The 20,400-nt window shown below is 37.9% G+C and overlaps 1 protein-coding gene across 2 annotated transcripts in view; it reads right to left on the bottom strand.

Moving 5' to 3' along the window:
• The window catches only part of DPP4 (dipeptidyl peptidase 4), a 77,086-nt gene extending 59,940 nt beyond the window's left edge, over positions 1-17,146 (bottom strand). For both annotated transcript variants that reach the window (XM_063318306.1, XM_063318305.1), the window contains exons 1-5: positions 16,991-17,146; positions 14,216-14,303; positions 1,766-1,855; positions 511-602; positions 327-401 (exon numbers count right to left, since the gene is read on the bottom strand). In XM_063318306.1, the coding sequence (XP_063174376.1) occupies positions 327-401; positions 511-602; positions 1,766-1,855; positions 14,216-14,303; positions 16,991-16,996 (351 nt within the window). In that variant the 5' untranslated portion in view covers positions 16,997-17,146. The remainder of the gene's footprint in view (positions 1-326; positions 402-510; positions 603-1,765; positions 1,856-14,215; positions 14,304-16,990) is intronic.
• Between the last annotated feature and the right edge of the window lie 3,254 nt (positions 17,147-20,400).

Below are 20,400 nucleotides of genomic sequence, written 5' to 3'. Positions count from 1 at the left end.
GGAGGAAAAGACAAGAGTAGTGACAAAAAGGCAGTGCTGCTTTATTACTGAGTAACTAATTTGCTATTGTTTGGAAAAGCCGCTGTGTTAGTTGTCAAGAGGTTAGGAATGAGTGAGAAATCAATCACAAGGTAACTACTAATGCAAAATCATTGAACAGAGACTGGTGCAATGTGGAGGAATTGTCTAGACCCTAATAACAACAAAGTGTCTTCCATGTCCTCAACTTCTAAATGCCAAAGTGAATCCATATTGTAAAGTATTAAAACCACTTTTATCAATACAAATAGGTTAAGTGGAATATAAAAGTATAATATCATTGCTACCTTCTCATAATTGTATCGCAGAAGAGCAAATTTTTTGTCAGGTGACAATATTGCCTCAGAACTATTGCAACTGGCCTGTTGATACAAAGAAAACAAATTAGTAATATAACAGCTATGGGTAAGGAAGGAAATGTTCAATGCACAGATCTCTTGAAGGGATGAAACAATATTTAAAAAAACGTACTAAAGTGCTATTTGATAAGATTATAGACTCTCTTCCATCATCAACATTGTAGAGTAAAACATTGTTCTGATTTGTGTGGACATACTCATGACCTAAAAAGGGAAGAGAAGAGGAAGACATTCAGTGCCAATAAACAAAACCTTCTCTCCAAGCCAACAAGAAACCCTGCATTATTTATTATGTTTATTGTCATAACAGTATGTTTATCATGTACGAATTCAAACACGCTAAAGAACACTTTATTTCTAAATTGACTATTATGTGGTTGGAGAATAACTACACAAATGAGATATGGAGCTCCATGTTTTTGAAATAATTAGTAACCAGTTGTGATGATGGCCTATTCTAAAACACTCTCAGACTCACAAGCAGGAGCTTAATAATATCTGGTTTATTTAAGAATAGTATGCAAGTACAAAGAAAGCTGAGAATGATGAAAGCGCGCCAAAATCAACCTAAAAACCTCCAGTACAAATGAAGTCCCACCCCCCCATGCAATCGTCTCAAATTCACAATCCCTGGTGCTCCTAACAAGTTCTGCTGATCAGCGGGAAAAGACCTTGAAGAGAGAAGATAACCCAGACACATTCCATCGAAATGAACACAGATACAGAGCTTGGTACAAGGTCTCACAGCAGCTCCCTCTCAACCAGAAACGCGCGTCAGCGCCTTGGCATGTGAAACGTTACGATCTACAGTGCACATTGAAACGGTGAACATAACACCAGTGTACTAACTACACTATAGGGGTCCCACTGTTGAAGCAACTCTCAAAATGCCAGCAACTACAGCAGTTTCTGGGTAGTCTTCAAAAGCAGCCCTAAACAGAGTGCTTTGATCCAGTGTTGAGACAGTAAGAGTGTGTGTCACTGTTGCTAGAGCTTCCCACTGCAAAAAAGGCTACAACTGATGAACCAGGCAAAGTTGGATAAAAGCTCATCACACGGCTTTGGGGAGAATGAGAGGCAAAACACAGGCCAATCATCTCAAATGTATCTTAGCTGAGATGAATTCTGAATGCAGTTAGCCATGCAAGCAATTGGTTAGCTGAACACTGAGTTCTCATTTAAACGCCTGTAATATAAAGCTTTAAGGAAGAATGTATACTGTTGAATGTATAAGCAACCCTCATGGAGCTGTGATGAACGAAGCTCCCAAAGCCTGCGTGTTTGGACACAACTCTCCTGTTCTCTCTCACATACATTTTGTATAAATGAAACAGCTCTGAGACATTCCAGAAAGATAGGGTCATTACCTGAGATCCACCGCAGTTGATACGATCTGTACTGAAAATCATCGCTCAGATAATCCTGCAAAGTAAATTTTCTACGGGGATCAGGAGAATCTGTTAACCAAAGGAAAAAAATGTAAGGTTCCTCGTGAAGGATGACATCACCCTAATCTAATCTATTTTACAGTCCAATGTAAATATATAATTTAAAAATGTAACCTAAACTGCTTAGGGCTCAAAATGTAAAAGTGGTTTATTGTGGGTTTTTTTCAGCGTAAAGAAGAAAAATACTGAATTGTCCTTCTTCCATTTGGTGTTCCTGAAATAATAAAGCATTTAATTTCTTTTGCTAGGAAATCTCTTTATGTTCCTTCATCAATCTGAAGGTGGCTTTTCACTCAATTTCCCATGAAAGGCTCTGCTGAAAATTAGCAGCTTCATCTATCGATCATCACCTCCTCCAGATGACGATACTTTATGAAAGCATCTCTCTATATGTTAAATACATGCAAAAAGGTGATCTGATCATTCCTATCCCCATTCTTAAGGGAATCAAGGCAGGATGAGTCTGGCCCATTTATTATTTAACATTTACATTAATATCATTGTACAACTTTTTGCGTGTGAAATTACACCCTGACCCAGTTCCCATACTCCTACACGATGTTGATTTTGTTATCTTATCAGTGTCCAAATTTCATTTATGGCAATGCCTATATGCACTATATTATAATGTCATGAAGAAAAGTTAGAAATCATTCCAAAATAAAGGTAGCTGTTTTCTCCAAGTGCCGTATCACCAGTTTACATAACTGGAAAATTAACAACAACCAAATTGAATAGGTCAAGGCCTTTAAATATCTAGGCATGTATTTCTTCTACCTTGTGAAAACACTGACTTCCAATCTCTCAGTACAGGCACAAAAAGCTGCTAATACATTAATTAGATCTGCAAATGACAAGGGCAATAATTCTGTCCTAGCAGTAGTCAAACTATTCAAACTAAGCTGCTAAGCCTCTTCCTCTCTGGTGGACTGCTTTGTACTTTTAAGGGCATTTCTGTGTCAGAAAGAATAAAATTCCAAATTCCTTGTTCCATGCCCCAACTTCAATGGCCGTTCATTTGTGACTAAAGCTTGGCTCTGCCTCAGCAGAGGTCTGCAGTGCTGACTGAAACAAGTCTGAATCCTGATCCTTGGTATTAGGTATATAATAAGGTAGTATCCTTATACCTCTTCTCTTGAAAGAAACAAATAGTTTCTGATTTGGTTCTCAACACGTACTCTGCTTATGTTGGACTTAGGTGTGGCTGAGGCCAAGCAGAGAGAACTGAATTCAGATCTTCAAAAAGGAATTCTCTGAATGCTCTCATTCTTGCTATGTTGGCTTTGTCAATACTGCCTATGTCATCTTCAAATACCTCTAAAACACAAAAGTGTTCACCTGGTGAGATCTGATAACTACCAGGGAGATTCAAATATTTTCCTTTTCAAGAATGCTTTGCATCTATTTGGACACAGAGGTTGAGACGTTCACACATGTTTTCCTGAGTTGTCCTCTGTACCATATTTGGCACTTAGACGTAGCATCCCTCTTCATCAGCTGATGGCCCCAATAAGAAGTCATACTTTTCCTGTTGAGAGATCAGTCCAATGGAATCTCTATGAAAACTGCAAAATTTTGTTCCCTTGTAATCGTTAAGCAGGAAACAGGAACAGCTACAGCTACTGACACCTATGCTGGCTAATGCAACTTGAATGATACATACACACACAGTACACACACACACACAAACACACATCGTTTTTTTACTTTATTCATTCTTATTTGTTATTCTTTTTATCTACTGACAATTGTTTAGATGATGTATGATAGTTCTATTGTCCTTTTGGTGTATGACTGCATAACTAATAAATAAAGTTTGTGAGCAAAGCCAAAAGAATAAAAGACAAATACAGCTAGCAGTAACACATCTCCACTCCAGTCAAGAACAAAAATAAACAAAGGTGGGACAGAAAATTATACAAATTAATTTCACATTCATTTTTTTATATATACTTCCTCCGGATTCTACTTCATACTTCAAAATAAGCCATTACAGGGACTTTGAAATACCTCACTATTGGGCTTTTGGGTCTTCTATTTTGATAAACTTTTTTGAAAATGAGAAAGATTAAGATTATAGAACATATCAAACATATCAGTGTCTTCTTGTGGTACTAACCAGTAAGGTATCTGCAGATGATACAGGTATGATTGATGATAAAAAGAATTAGTTAAATCTGACTGTACGAGCAGAGCTCTTCTCCTATGCTTTGAGATTAAAGGTTAAAACTAGATTACCAAAACCATTGTTTGTCCTTTGCCCCCAATATAGCACAACATTGTGATCAAAGTTTGCCTGGCATTGGCAAGAGTGCTCCAGTCTGGGACAGGAAACAAGCACAAAAAAGCCTCATACTGTGCAATATCAACCTTACTAAGCAGAACAAAATGTCTAGCAGGACTCAATCTGATCCTTAGGAATGGCAGATCCTAAGAAAGGGAAAGGCATTATGACCTCACAAAATCCTTAAAAGCATATATACTACCAACACAGGTTACCTAAATCTCTAGCAATGACAAAGTAAAATGAACCCATGTTTCACTGTTTCTGAATATTAGTTTTTTATGCTCTCTTTCTACTAAAAATGCTGGCCAATATATCTGAAAAGAGAAGTGTAACTCACAGAAATCTGCAAGTGGTGGGTTCAAAAGTAATTTTATTACCATCTATAAATATATACCCTAGCAGTGCATTGAATTCCACAAGTGCAGTTTGACAGAATATTTGTGTTTCATTAATCATCCTCTACTTCTGCAGCTCTGCTAGACACCTGTGACCTTGTCAATCTATCAGCTGGAACTGGGAGCTGCAAGGCCAGATGATACATTATCTGACTCTCTGCAAAAGGCACTGTGTTCCAGAGGGAGTGGGCATTTCATAGTGCATCCTCTTCCAAATTGTGCTCTCCAGAGGTGCAGGACCTGGCAGGTTTCTGGGAATTCTGGGAGCTACAGTCTAACACATCCAGAAGGCACTGTATTGAGGAAAGTTGGCACAAAACTGTAAGACAGGCAAAAGCTGTTGTGAACGGGTGCATCTGATTTTGATACTTAGGTTTTAAGTGTGAAATGTGCTTCCTGTTTGAACAGGGTTCTATTTTTTAGCACAAAGAACAGGAAAGGCATACAGTTTAAGCAACACATGTGGCCATATTGCAAGGATCAAGTTTCATTAGAGGACTGAAAATTACACCTTCATGCCATTTTTGTTAGACTTTCAGCTAACGTAACTTCAAGGAAGATTACATGGATAAATACAGCACACGGAAGCCTGAAGCCTGAGACTAAAATCTTGTCCCAGGTTACCAGAGATTTAACCCTATTAATATTAATTGGACTTACTTTTGAATACTGTAGTAATAAAACCATGATGCAAAGACTTAAATCTGTTTTAATCTTTGTTAAAGAGATTAAGTTCTCCAAACTGCATTATGGCTTCAAATATTAATGTATGTTAAGAATTATTTAGGATGTGTATATTCATTTTTAGATGTATAAAAAAATTCAGTTGTCTCACATAACTGACAGACATCAGTGGAATCAGGAAAGTAAATTTTGGAAAGCAGTTTTTCTGATCCAGATTTGAACTCTTATTCTGCAGTTTGAGCGTAAAAAAGGGGGGGTCAAATGCACACTACTTACTACAGCAGATCCATCTAATAACCAGAGCCATCTAATAACTGCTTTTATTATGCCACATTATTTATGCATGCGTATAATCAAGATAGTACTGTTATATTTATTTTTTTATTTTCTATCCCGCCTTTATTATTTTTATAAATAACTCAGGGCGGCAAACATACCTCATAATCCTTCCTCCTCCTATTTTCCCCACAACGACTACCCTGTGAGGTGCGTTGGGCTGAGAGAGAGTGACTGGCCCAAGGCCACCCAGCCAGCTTTCATGCCTCAGGTGGGACTAGAACTCTCAGTCTCCTGGTTTCTAGCCCGTTGCCTTAACCACTAGACCAAACTGGCTCTATATCCTGCCTTTCTACTGTATGTTTTATCTCTCAGCTTATAATAATTTTAAAAAAACATAAAAGCCAAATTCTATTAAAAGGACAAGAAATAATACAGCAAAATAAACAAGTATTGAGGAAAAAGAAAAATGTGAGGAAGCCAGCTGCAGTTATGAGCTCTGAAAAACAATTCAAGTCTCCTATAAGCTCAAAGCACCACGTACAGACAAGGATGTCAATACCTTTTTGGCATAATTAATTGTAACTCTATCTGTATTTTCTCTGGAGAAGGCTGTAATGCTGGGAAAGGTGGAAGAGAAGAAGACAGCCAGCAGCAAGGTGGATGGATTCAGTTACATGGCGATGAGTACACCATTGGAAGAGCTGAAGAACCAGGTTAGGGACAGATCATCATGGATAAAATCTATCTATGTGGTTGCTAAGAGTCAACAATGACTTGATAGCCTGTAATCATCATCATAATCTATCTATATTTACTGCATATGGAGTTCATCCACTGAATTTATTGTTACTTACTTCTGAATAGATACAAATGAGATTGAACTGTTAGTACTCTGTTCTTGACATATTCCAATCAACTACCATCCAGCTCAGGTTATTCTATATAATCATTAGCAGACAGCCAGTAGCATCTACCACACAACTCTTTGCTTGTTTTCCTTGTAATCAGAAGTCATACTCAGATCATGGATGCGTTCAGAAACACCAGGAAGTCATCAGTCATAAAAAATACGCTTTGCGTAGCAAAAGCCCAAGTTCAACCCCTAGCATCTCAACAAAAGTCCAATAAAACCTCTTATCTGAAAAGCTAGAGAAACCCTGACAGCTGATATAGACAAGATCTATATTCTCCAAAAGGTCCTACCAGCTTATATTTGGCAAGACCAATGATCTGTAAAAAGTAGTTTCATATTCATACATTTCATACAGAGTAAAAAACAGGCATTTCCAGCTGAAAACTTAAAGAGTATATCTGATTTTAATTATGTGTAGTTTTAAAAAGGATATGCAACAGACCAATTAAAAAAGAAAGAAACTTTTGATGTTTAACTATTGTAGGGAATTATCTGAATTCTCCAGATTCACTGTCTACAGATGGAATTACATCCCTCTAATGAAATGATCAAAGAAAACTGACAATGCACAATATGCTACACCAGTTCACAATACTGAATGGCATGCTATTGTAGTGAATGAGTCTATCTATAATATGTAGATAAATAGTTTAATTTAAATAGTTTAATGTTTAATAGTTTAAACACTTAAACTATTTAAAGTACAAAACATTTTTGTACTATTTAAAAATTTCAATGTAAACATTTTTGTACTATTTAAAGTACAAAAATAAATTAGAGGTTTTACTGACTTGTTAGGAATAACAGGGAAGGAGGAGAGCTGTATTAGTCTGTGGTAGCCAAAAACCAAAGGAAGCCTGGTGGCACTTTTTCTAACTAACACAATTAACCTTTTAGGGGGAGATGAACGGTGATAGAAATGTGAATGAATGAATGAATGAATGAATGAATGAATGAATGAATAAAAGGCATAAGCTTTGGGGGGCTGCAGCTCACTTCATCAGATGCAGTTCACAAAAGCTTTTAATAAAATGTGTTACTTGGAAAAGGTACTATCAGACTCCTCCTGATTTTAGGAATATAGCATGAGTAACCAAGAACAAGACAGACATGTATCTTGCATTTTACATTCCATGAACATTGATCCAATCTAAGTACAGATAAAGGGTGCAGTTACAATCTCAACCTTAAAATATCAAAGTCCTTTCTGATAACTGAGCCAGGTGTTCATGGCAGCTTTCGCTTCTGGGCAATCATTGGTTACCAAATACTGAATGCAACTGTTAAACAAATAAGTATCTTGTTACAACAGAGAATCACACAGAATTATCTCTAGGCTGGATTTTTAAATTAATCATTTTCTAATTATCTTCTCACAAAGGTTTTTTTTAAAAAAATCATTAAAATAATTTATTTTCTTGTTTGTTTGCTTTAGGGTTATACTCTCACAAAGGTTTTTTAAAAATTAATTAAAATAGTGAAATAAATAAATAAAAACTTCACCACAAAGAAAGAAAAAACATAAATTGTAATTATACATTAGGAAAAAACCCTAAATATATTACAGTGGTTAAAATTAACTAAATTATTAATAGATTTTTATCCCACCTTTTAAAATATATTTTGGTCAACCCAAGGCTGTGAACATACCTAATATTCCTGCCTCCTCTTTTCCCCACAACAGCCACCCTGTGAGGTGGGCTGGGCTGAGAGAGACGGACTGGCCCAAGGTCACCCAGCCGGCTTTCATGCCTAAGGCGGGACTAGAACTCTCAGTCTCCTGGTTTCTAACCCAGCACTTTAACCACTACACAAAACTGGCTCTCTAAATGTGACAAAAAGGGGAAAAAAAAAACAGGAAAAAATTCTTGTAACCCACAGATAACAATATAGGGTTAATTCAATCCTTATCATAAAATCTAGACAATATACCAAAATATTACATTATGTTCTCATTTTTAGAACATAAAGACTTTTCAAAGATAGGTAACAAACCCATATCCTGGGTCTATTCCTTAAAATCAGGAGAGTAAGTTTCTTTCCAGTTACATAAAATCATCCTCTTTGCTGTGTTACAGGCTGACAAACTCAAAAATTCTATGTTTTAGAAATACAGTTCGAAGTTACATTAAAATCCTTAACTATAATATTTCTTAGTAGGTAAAGGTTTCCCTTGACATTAAGTCCAGTCGTGTCCGACTCTAGGGGGCGGCGCTCATCTCCGTTTCAAAGCCGAAGAGCCGGCGTTTGTCCGTAGACACTTCCGTGGTCATGTGGCTGGCATGACTACACGGAACACCGTTACCTGCCCGCCGAAGCGGTACCTATTAATCTACTCACATTTGCATGTTTTCGAACTGCTAGGTTGGCAGGAGCTGGGACTAGCAACGGGAGCTCACCCCGTCACGCGGATTCGAACCGCCGACCTTCTGATCGGCAAGCTCAGCAGCTCAGCGGTTTAACTCGCAGCGCTACCGCGTCCCTCACATAATATTTCTTACAAAGCTAATATAAAAAGCCAGTGTCAATCCCTTTTAAAACATTCATTGAAGGGTCCCATAAATACGAAATAATATTACCCTTACAAAATTACATAACAGTTTGGGGAAAAAAGAGAAGAAAGATTTAAAAATTGCCACATTTATAGATATAGGAGTAGCAGCTGGCAGGAGCAGGACTTGAAGAGCAGGTAGCAGCTTTGGTGAGAAGGCTTTTGCGCAGATCCATCTTGTGCATCAACTGCACCCTTACTTTGACTGTGGGCCCTTCAGAGAGCCACTCATGCTCTGGGTACCGCATGCATGGACTACTGTAATGTGCTCTGCATTGGGTTTCTCTTGAAAAACATTTGGAAGTTACAGCTGGTCCATGTAACACCTTTGCCCTGTGAGATGCATGGGTTACCAGTAGGCTTCTAGGCACAATTCTGGGCATTGGGTATCACCTATAAAGCCCTTCATGGCATAGGCTTGGTTATCTGATGGTTACCTGTCCTTCATACTTTCTGCCCAGCCTGTACAATCAGGCAGAATTGGCATGCTACAGGTCCCTTCCCTTTAGCAGTGTCACCTGATGGGACCTGGGAGATATGCCTTCTCTGTTGCAGCACTTGCTCTCTTGGACACTATTCTTCCTGAGATTCATTTGGCCCCCACCTGGGCCATGCTTAAAAGAGTCCTGAAAACCTGGCTCTTCTCCCAGGCCTTGGGTTAAAGTAAGGAGCAGGTCCTGTATATTAACATTTTTCAAGTTTCCCTAAATGCTTGTACAGAGAAAAGACAGGGGGCAAGTCCAAAGGAGTGCTTTTATCTGGGGGCTGTTGGTGAGAAGGCCCTATTGGTGGCACAAGACAGCTAACCAATCTTAATAGCAAGCATTCAAGGACCCTTCATGCAGATATAGGGAAGACTGTAGGCATCATGCTGATCCCTCAGATAATCTGGTAATAACCCTTTTGTAATTTTAATTAGTGGGACCAGAATTCTAAGTCGGCCTGGAAGTTTATTTAAGTTGACAGAGAATTGGAGTTATATACATTCATGCTTCTCAGTTAAATCAAGGAGGGCACATCTTATACCAGATTTAACTTCCATGCCTTCTTCAATGACATGTCAATTATATTGCCATAGCCCAATCTGAAAACAATTAATGAATGGATAATTGACATCAGGACCCATTGCTCCAGATAAACCTTCAATAGATATACAATTCCAGGCTTATTAAAGATCTAGCTGGTTCCATCTGATATTTGTGACAAATCCAGTAGTATCTCCAAGCTGCACACCTGACCCTTCAAGGAGAGGGCAAAAACATCTAAGACCAATTTCATGAAACTGCCCAGATCTGCAGATTTACTCCAACATATTGAACCTTTGTCTTTTTTAAAAAGATGTTTTAATCCCACCTTTATTATTTTTATAAATAACTCAAGGCAGTGAACATACCTTATATTCCTTCCTCCTCCTATTTTCCCCCACAACAACCCTGTGAGGTGAGTTGGGCTGAGAGAGAGTGACTGGCCCCAGGTCACCCAGCCGGCTTTCATGCCTAAGGCGGGACTAGAACTCTCAGTTGCCTGGTTTCTAGCCTGGAACCTTAACCACTAGACCAAAAGCAAGCTTCAATTTGTCCTCCCTTCAGCTATTCTAATATCATTTTCATTTGCAGAGATGGACAATCTGATGTCCTGCAGATTTTTAAAATCACAACACCTATAAATCTTTGCAATTTGCCATGATGGCCTTAGTTGATGGGAGATGGAAATTGGAGTTCAGACAAAAATTAGGAGGCTACCAGGTGTCTTATCTTAATAATTTATGAGTTTCGTTATCTCTTTTGGATTCAGAATTTGATTCAGTAAATGAAGCTGTTTTAATAATACAAAAGTAAATGGAAATTAGGCTCCTTAAGACTTAAATCAATTTGAATTCTGCCAAATTTGTAAAATATAGCCTGGTACTTAGAGTTTTCAAATACATCACCCTGTATTCTGTAAGCAGTAACTGGAATCATATGCATCAGTAATCTGTGTATTAAGAATGTCATGCACACTGAGTAACAGTTTTGCCTGTTATTTCACTTCCCTTTTTTATCTAAAAACATTCACCTGCTAAAATATGAATTGTCATTGCTGTATTAGTTTAAATTAAAATAACAGAGTTTAACTCTTCCTGGTGAAATGTTTTTTTCCCTATAAAGTGAAAACTTCCTCTTTTTCCAATATGCCAGGTTTCTGTTACAGTTTCATATTCTTTACTTATACACAAAAAAAAGAAGATTCCACTTCATTAAAAAAAAGCGGTTTCATTGGTAACAGTTACAATTGTTTCACTGATTCTTTTGCAGATCCACAAATTTTGAAACTCTCATGAACGATCAATTCTAAAATTCACAGGGATAATAAATTCTAAAACACTCAGGAATTGTGGGTTTTCATTGACCACAAATTCATTCAGTATTTAAACTTTTATAAGAGTAATGTTATACAAATTCTATATAGAATATCTTATAGATATAACTGAACTTTAAACTAAAGCATAACAAATAACTAATTTCATCTGATGTAACAAAGATGAGACCAGATTTAGGTTACAAGTGGATTAATTTTTAAGATGTTACAGGCCCTATCTACTCAGAGCAAAATTTCTGAATAACTGAGACTGAATTTCTGCCTCTTTCCTGTTTAAGAATACAGCCTATAAATGTATAAATATACTAAATGTAATGCAACTGTTTGAGAGCCAGTTTGGTGCAGTGGTTAAGGCACCAGGCTAGAAACCAGGAGACCATGACTTCTAGTCTTGCTGTAGGCACAAAGCCAGCTGGGTGACCTTGGACCAGTCACTCTCTCTCAGCCCTAGAAAGAAGAAGGCAAGGGCAAACCACTTCTGAAAATCCTTGCCAAGAAAACTGCAGGAACTAGTCCAGGCAGTCTCCAGGAGTCAAAAATTGACTTAAAGGCAGGACTTTCAGAGGATGAAATGGTGGACTGAAGATGGCTCCACGAAAAGCAGAGCTGGTGACCACGGTGAAGAATGAAGAGCCGGTGAGTAGACCAGCTCTTCAAACCTCTCCAAATAAAGAGAGGATGGGAGATCACCCAGAATTGCTCCAGACAGTTCCAGACAGTTTGTATATTTCCTTTTCTAATCAAATTCAGAAATTGCTTGTCAACAATTTTTCAGCTATTAGAAACCTTTGAATCAACAAATCTGAAAACACTAAGACTGCAATCCTTAACGAAAGAAAATTTTAACTACAAGCTTAAGAATGTTTAAAAAAAAATGAAATAAACAGCAAAAAGCTAATTAAGACTTTGATTTTGGAAAGTTATAAACAGATTAAGGATCCAGATAAATTTGAAATAAGATTTTGGAATTAATTATAAAGAATTATTCCCATGGGGAAGTTGACTTATTTTGAATTTTTTCTAAGACATAATAGAGATAAGCAATTTTAAAAACTGGACACTAGAGGGAACTAAAGATTTTAATTTAAGGAGAAGAATACATAAACCTGATTAACAGTTACAGAATGAAACAATGTATTATAACACTGGAAATTCTGAAGGACACTTTTGAAAAATGGAATCAGAAGTTAGTATCAACAATGTCAATAGCAATATTTGCTTCTATTGATAGACTGTGCCCAAAAGATGTTATGGAAGAAATGCTGAAGAGAAACAAGTTTTATCAGACAAGACAGAGACTGAGTTGGTACTGAAAATAGATCTACAAATGACAGGCCACATGAATGACATGGTAAAAGATATCTCACTGGACATACAAAAGAAATTGGTTGATGCTTTAAAAATCAAAAGGGAATTACAAATAATAAACCAAGAGAATGAGCTGAATCATTCTTTTACATTGGATTTACAAAAGAGGTTTATTAAAGCTTGGATGAATCATGTGAGAAGGGGCAAAAAAGAAATGAAAAGAAATTAAGTTCTACATTACTTGAATGGACTAAAGATTAAGATTGAAGGAAGTAAAAGGAAGGAATATAAAGTTGGTTTATTTGATCACACTTAAAATAGATATGTTGTTATTTCTGGTAACCCTTAATGGACTTAATAATATCAATCAATCAATTTTATTTCGGTCATAGACCAGCATACTAGTAACATAACGATTATGCTAAAATAGAAATAAAAATAAAAAGTCATATTGATAGCATAAAATAAGGTAAAGATGAAATTATTAAGATAAAATTACAGAGTACAGGTATTAAAAAGCAAAACAATCCTATAAAATTGCAATTAATTTTACAATGAATAATCTAAATACTATAAATAACTAGGGCAAACAACTATAAAAGGACACAAGTAATGCCAGAATTTGTAAAATACTACAAGAATGTAAAGCTATGTTAGCTTATATTATCATATCAAATGAATTTTTATTTGGTCATAGACCAGCAAATAAAACAGAACACTCACATCTGAATAGAATAAAAGAAAAAAACACTTAAAATTCTAAAACAAAATCTAAGAAAAATGTGAAGAGATATTGTGGTGTGCTGTACAAATTATAGAGCAATATTTAGCTGTGGTCAATGAAGCAAAATCAGATTGGTCTGATAGAAACAGCTTGAGATAAAAAGAATCTGAACGACCTGGATGCTTAGTAAAAAATTGAGATAATAATTCTTGCGAGCATCTGCACAGAGAGGACATGTTCCATCGTTTCAATTACTCCTCTGCCACATGGGCACAGTCTTTGATCAAAAGGGATACTTCAATATCCCACAGCTGTGGAAAGGGCACTGAATCGAGCCAAAGATAAGGCCCTTCTAAATTTTGGAATCGTTATGCCGCTAAGATATCTAGCCGGTTGGAGAATATGTGCAGAATGGCCCCCCCAAAATGTTTTTAGGTATAACTGATAAATCTGATTGTAGCTCTAAATTATCCACTTATTCGTACCTGATTTTCTTATTTCTACTACCTATTTCTTATATTCTTTGAAAATATATCATAAAGAAAAATTCATATTTTTTTTTTAAAAGGAGTGGCATTATGTTCAATGACTTATTGAAGCAGCTGCCCCTTTTCAGATTTACAAGGAAACCTAAAAAAAAGTAGGCCGCTTTAATAGGTAGCAGGGAGATGCTGTGTTCAAGCTACAGCAAATGTACTTCGGCTGTATCACTTTAATTATTTTCAAAGCTTGCACAATCCTGATTTATATAATGCCAGATGAAATATTTTTTTTTGCCTCTGTCTTAGGGTCCTCTGGCAGAAGGCTTTAGAACAACTAGTTTCAAAAATTATTTACAATACTAAACTACTAAGTGATGATTAAACTTACCTTCCCATGTCAACAAAACTACCGGAACAACTATGACTGTAATGATAACTGCAAGTGCAAGAAGGCCTAATAGGTATTTCACTACCGTCTGGAAAGAAACAAATGAAGAAGTTAGATGTATGCCAGAAAACAGAGAAAGATCTTCTTGACTAAGCCAAAAGCCTATTTAGTTCAGCAACCTGTTTCCAACAGAGATGCTTCGGAGAACTGCTCTAGCAAGACGTGAGCTCTTATATTTCTGATATCATGAGGAATGCTGCTAGTGATCCAGAATATCCTACCTAGCCAGCATGGATAGTGACCATTGATAGCTTTTATCTTCTTTGAGCTTAACTAACTCCCTTTAAAAGCTATCCACGTTCATTTATCTTTACTGGAAAGCCCAGGATTGTATTATGAAAGGTCAAGAAATTTTCCATATTCCTAAAATGTCGTAAATTTATGAAAGATATGGAGGCCAGAGGAAAAATATTCTGAAACCTTTTGAAATATTTTTCTCTTTAAATTGTTTATGAAATGATTATAATATGTAACTCTCTTTGGAGATACACTATTTCTGTGTTTAACTAACTGAACATGTGAAAGAGTAGAAAAGTTTGCATCAAGACAGTCAAACCTATGGCTTTCAGAAGTCTATGGAAATAATGTAAAATTAAAAATAAAGGATCAGAAAGAGTAGAGACTGTTGGTAATTATACCACTTCATGTTCAGAAAAATGAAACTGTTTAGAAAACATTTCATGTAGCAAAATGTATTTTCTGAGCTGTGCCTCTCTCTTTCCTACTGTCCTACTTTCTGAAAATTAATACTTTTAGTATATGTCCAGAATACCCAACTTTCTTTTTCGGCAATGTTGGTGATTTCCTGTATTTTCAGTACTGCCTCCTTCTCTTATAAAGGCAAAAAAGAGATGCTAGATTTCTTAGAATACAGCACTTTGTAGTACCAGTTGTAACAGAAAAATAAATCAGTATTTTTCCATACTGTTTCAAAAATTCCAGAAATTTTATTTCTCTAGTCTATATCCTTGACATTATAAAGTAGTAACCCTCATCCATGCACAATTCAAATTGATCAGGTGTCTTGTCTCTCACTTGAGTGATTTATTTTAATTTTGTGCTAAAATATTGTTGGAATTCACAATACTAATTAGGCTTTATACATTTGAAAAGCATCCTTGAAAAAAAAGTTCCTTCAATCATCCTACCAATCATTTTTAATAAAATTAGAAGCTTGAAGCCAGAGTACTCAAACAATGGATAAAAACAAACTTTTTCACTGAGTAGAGCAAAACTAAATACAGCTGGATTTCCAACAGGCCCAATAGGCCTTGCCATTTTTTAACTCCTCTATCAGGATTGTTCCCCAATTATTTTATTTATTTATTTATTACATTTAGACACGGCCCATCTCACTGTAAAAGTGACTCTGGGCAGTTATATTTATTATTTTTGGTTCCTTCAAATCAGATTCAACTCCAGTGACTACATGGACAAGTTCCTATAGTTTTTTTGCGCGAGATTTTCAAAAGTGGCTTGCCACTGCCTTCTTCCTAGGAATGAAGAGAAATGACTGCTCAGTGGTCACTCAACTGGCTTCAAACCCAAGGCAAGATTAGAATTCCTAGTTTCTAGCCCTGGTGCTTTAACCACTACACCAAACTGGCCCTATTAAATTTACCAACAACAAATTTTAGCTTTTTGATTTTTCTTCCTTTGATTGCTCATTTAATACAAACAAGCTGCATGTAGCAGTCTCATCAACATATAAACAGTAAGATTACTTTAACATGAAATTTATTTCTCTAAGTGATGGTGGAATCCTAACAATTACATGTATTCCAACCACCTCTCTACAAGGCATATTAGATTTTACAGATAATCACCATTTTATCTGCATTGAATAATGCAGCTCTTTGCCTGAACCTGTGTTGATTTCGTTAGGTTAGCTGCGCATTCATCAACTACGTGAACATCTACACTGTGACCATAGATACTTCACTTTCATACTACAGGCATGCAAATGCTGTAAGGACCATCTTTTCTGTGCTGTATTCTATCCTTTTTCCAAAAACAACTATACTTCTGAGTGCTGTGAACAAACAACAGAGGCAGGAGTATTTCTGGGGTCCCCCTCTCCTTTCCAAACTAAGATCCTGGTTAAGCGGCTTGCCACTATTTACGGAAGAACGTAACACTGAACTCGCAGGTCCAAACTTTTTTAGCCTCACACAGGCAAGAGAAAGGCACTCCAGCATTTTTAATGGCTCGTCAAAATTTCTCTGAACACAGGAGTTTTGCCGCAGTGAAAAACTTTGCTATTGATGGACATTTTGTTGAATTTTAAGACACACCTTGGGGACTCCAACCTGAGACCAGGTCCCCATTTCTATTGAAGGGACGAGGCTATCTATCTACTGTTATTCAGTGGTGGGGAGGTGCAATTTTCCACATTAAACCGTCCTCTTCAGAAATTATACCGCCACGTGTATACCAGCTCTGGGCCGAATAAGGCGGCTAAACGCCTGAATCGTGGAGTGCCTTAAATCGTGCATGTTCACTGGCAACAGGACCGAGGACGACGAAGGTCCCCCTGCGAAAAAGCAGGGGGACCACGAGCTGAGGCGAGCGCCACGGAGGCCGCCTGCCTTGCGCACGAGTAGCTCCTTCGTGCAAGCACTTAGAGTTTCACCGCAGTTTTTCGCGCGAGTTTCGCCGCAGTTCTCCGCGCGAGGCTGCTGACCTAGACGTGAGGGGTGCAGTTCACTTACTGACCTTCATTGCGGGAAGCTCCTGCTGGTTCTTTGGCTTGCAGGGTAAAAGGGAGAAAACAGAAGCGGCAGGCTCCTTTTCCTCAGGCTCACTTCCCCCCACCCGCCTCTTCTGTCCCGGGTACGCTGCGTCGGCAGCAGCACCAGGTTAAACATTAGAGAAGTTCGGAGGCGAGGGTAAAATCTACTCTTGGCTGTCGCTCTTCTCAGGATGGGGCCCCGCTGTGGCACACCACAGGCGCGGAAAAGCGACCAGGGAGGGAGGAGTCAGGTTGGTCGACCGAAGGCGGGGAAGACAATGTGGAGGCGAGGTGCCAAGACGCAGGGAAGTCAACCCCAAAGCATTCAAAAGCGCCCGTCCGCGCCATAAAAGTTACCCGCGGTTTGGGGAGTGCTTGGGCCCGTGGGCGGGCGCTGCTCAACCGGTGGAACTGAGTGTGGGGAGGAGGCAAAGGTTTTGCCGCGTGTGGGAAGTGATCAGACCAGGCTGCCATGCACACAGTGGACAAGTCCAAGCAACTTCTGGACGTCTAAAAATAAGTGCGAACCAGGGCTGGGGGGGTCTGGCTGAGTGAGTCTGAGTCTTGGGTCTTGCTAACGTTGGAAGAACGGCCTGCTTGATTGGTCTTTGGGGAAGGTATCAACAAAAGTATACAAAATAAAATTGGATCTTCAGAAGCAAATGTCTCTGTGTTGAGTGGGCCACGTTTTCCTAAAAGGGAGATAAAAGATCTTTGTTGATGACTGAAGATTCTTACTAGGCTGACCATATGTCCCATTTTGAATGGGACAGTCCCTTTTTTTTAAACATTTCCAGACCTCCCATTGTTTTAATATAAATGTCCATTTTGTCCCTTTCTTAAAAACCTTACTTAAAAAATTGAATGTTCCCGTGAATCTGTCAGAATGCAGTCTGACTTTGAGTGGAAGGAGGGGGAGCTCAGCAGAAACAGCAGGGAAAAAAGCCTCAGCCTTAGGCAGGAAACCTAAAAAAGAAAAAAACAGGATCAGCTGATAGGCGGTAATCAAAGGGTGAGCCGATTGGCTCCTGCCTTGAAATGGGAAGAATGTAAAAGCACAGCCAGAGGAGGAACGGCTTGTCGGGGACGACCGTTCACTAGACTCTCCAGTCCAGCCTTGCCTCTTGCAAATGAAGGAATTCGAAGATTCCCAGCCTGAGAAAACTGGAGAAGTTCCTGCCTGCGGATCCAGCCCATCGCCCAGCCCTGCCCCGTTTTGCCCTCCCAATGTCCCGTTTTTGTCTCAAGGAAATATGGTCAGCCTATTTATTACCGAATTGCTTGTGGTATCCCCAGCCCCAAGCTTTTATACAGCTTTGCCAACACAGCACCACGTAGGTATAGCCAACATGGCAAGTTGGCTGGGTTGATGGGAACTGTGGTCTGATACATTTGGAGGGAGGGCCAAGAGCTGGTGTAGCAAGCTTCCTTGAATCAAAAGGCCAGCTGCCAACTGAGAAGAGATTCCAATGTTGGCTTTAGAAGCTGCTTGAGAACCCTCCCAGACTTATCTGGTTGGCTGTCAAGGCTGTTGGGGAATCTTGTTCAGTTGCCATTGTAAAGCACATTCACCTAAATTGCATTTTCTTAATAGGCATACTAGTCAGTCAAAACGTACCTGGCCTTCTCATTTACTACTTCTCTAAATGTTTCAGTGCAGTTTTTCACTTCAGAAAAGCACACAAAAAGTGCTCCTTCAGAAGAAATTGTGTACAGAAGTACATGTTTTTGGAGGAAGTGTGTAGAGTTTATGCATTCTTGCAATTTAAACAAGATCACAGTAAACTGGATAAAAAGAATAAATAATAATAATAATGCACCAGTACAGAAAACAAATAGATGAAATTAGTGATCCAATGCTATAATCCAGCATATTGCAGATGTCCATTATTTGATACCAAAATATTTTTTCTTCAAATGGCTAAAATCGTGCAAGATCACCACATTTTGGTGTTCTCATTCTAAATTTTTCACAAGATTTCAGGTAGTCACAGCAAAATCTGACGAGATTTCAGGCATTAAAATTTTTAAACCTTAAATGCATTTTTATTTAATTTGTTGTTAAATATATTACTACACTTTTTTAAGGAGAAGACACTTGCCAATAGCACTCACTGATACTATGTCATCAAACTCTGTTTTGCGTGGTGGTCATTAAAAGCAAAGTGTGATGGAATGGTCTGCATAAATTAAGGATTGGAAACAGCTAGACCAATCTGCCCATCCAGGGCCTTTTGAAGACTTGGATGTCAGGGGCAGAATGGCCTCCCTTTTCTCATTCTATTCTTTAGCAATATAATTTTTACTATTATTATTTGTCCATTGAAGCCAGTGGCCCAATCAATAGGAATATGTGGGAAACTGAAATACGGGAAGAACAGTCTTGGTTATATTTTAAATGCTTAGCTTTATTGCCTTTAATTAAAAGTATTGATCCAACCATTTTAAACAATAAATGCCCCCCAAAGTCCAGTATACACCACTAATGGCTGCTACTTCAGACAGAATCCAAACCTAAATGGATTTTGTTGTTCTGTTTTTATACCATGTGCATCCATTTGCTCTCATGATGAATTTATCCACACTTGGTTTCAGTTCTGTTCAACAGAGGCAAATTACACACACACAGGTGTCTCTATGTGTTTATTAGTCCTCTTTATAGACTTTTCAACTTAAAGCTGGAACATGACCTTTTGTGTGGCAATTACTTTATAAAGCAAATTCAAAAATCAGGCACATTTTTTTCAGGATACCTAAAAACATATACAAAGTCCTACTATACTTTGCATGAATAAATATTGCCACCAATTTTATATTCTCCTATTGCACCCATTAAAATTCTCACTAATTCGTGATCATGCATTAAAACAAAGTAGTTGGGTACTCAGAAAACAACGTTGAATAATGCTATGAACATGCAGTATGTGCTATGAGGTATATATGTGAAATATGCTTCTGATAGTAGTGCAAAATATTTTCATGAAATTAAAAATATAGCAACGTGAGATTTACAGATGTTCTAGTTGTCATCCAACATACGTTTCTTGATGCATTCCTGCATTTTTTTTCCTGTGTCCCTAGGGAACAACTAACTTTAAGACAGCACATTTTCAAGTAAGGAAGGCTTCCCATACTTTGCATCCTTCTTCAGTCTCAGTAACAATAGAGGGCTTGGAAAAGACAAAATTTATGCCTCCATTTTGAAAAAAATGGCTGTGGGGTTCTTGAGTCCAGGGCCAGAAGGAAATCAGGGTGAAGCTGGGGAGTAATTCTTTGGGTTTCAAACAACACCAGACATAGGGATGTCCACACATTCATTGGAAGCTTTTCATGCTGTCCTGAACTCTGCATTAAGCTCTGTGTGCCCCAGATCTGCTTTAATGGCTCCCCAACC

The sequence above is a fragment of the Candoia aspera genome, chromosome 1, assembly GCF_035149785.1.
Source record: "Candoia aspera isolate rCanAsp1 chromosome 1, rCanAsp1.hap2, whole genome shotgun sequence".
NCBI classification, from domain to species: Eukaryota; Metazoa; Chordata; class Lepidosauria; order Squamata; family Boidae; genus Candoia; species Candoia aspera.
The sequence above is the reverse complement of the archived record's forward strand: the minus strand, read 5'-3'. Positions and strand labels throughout refer to the sequence as shown.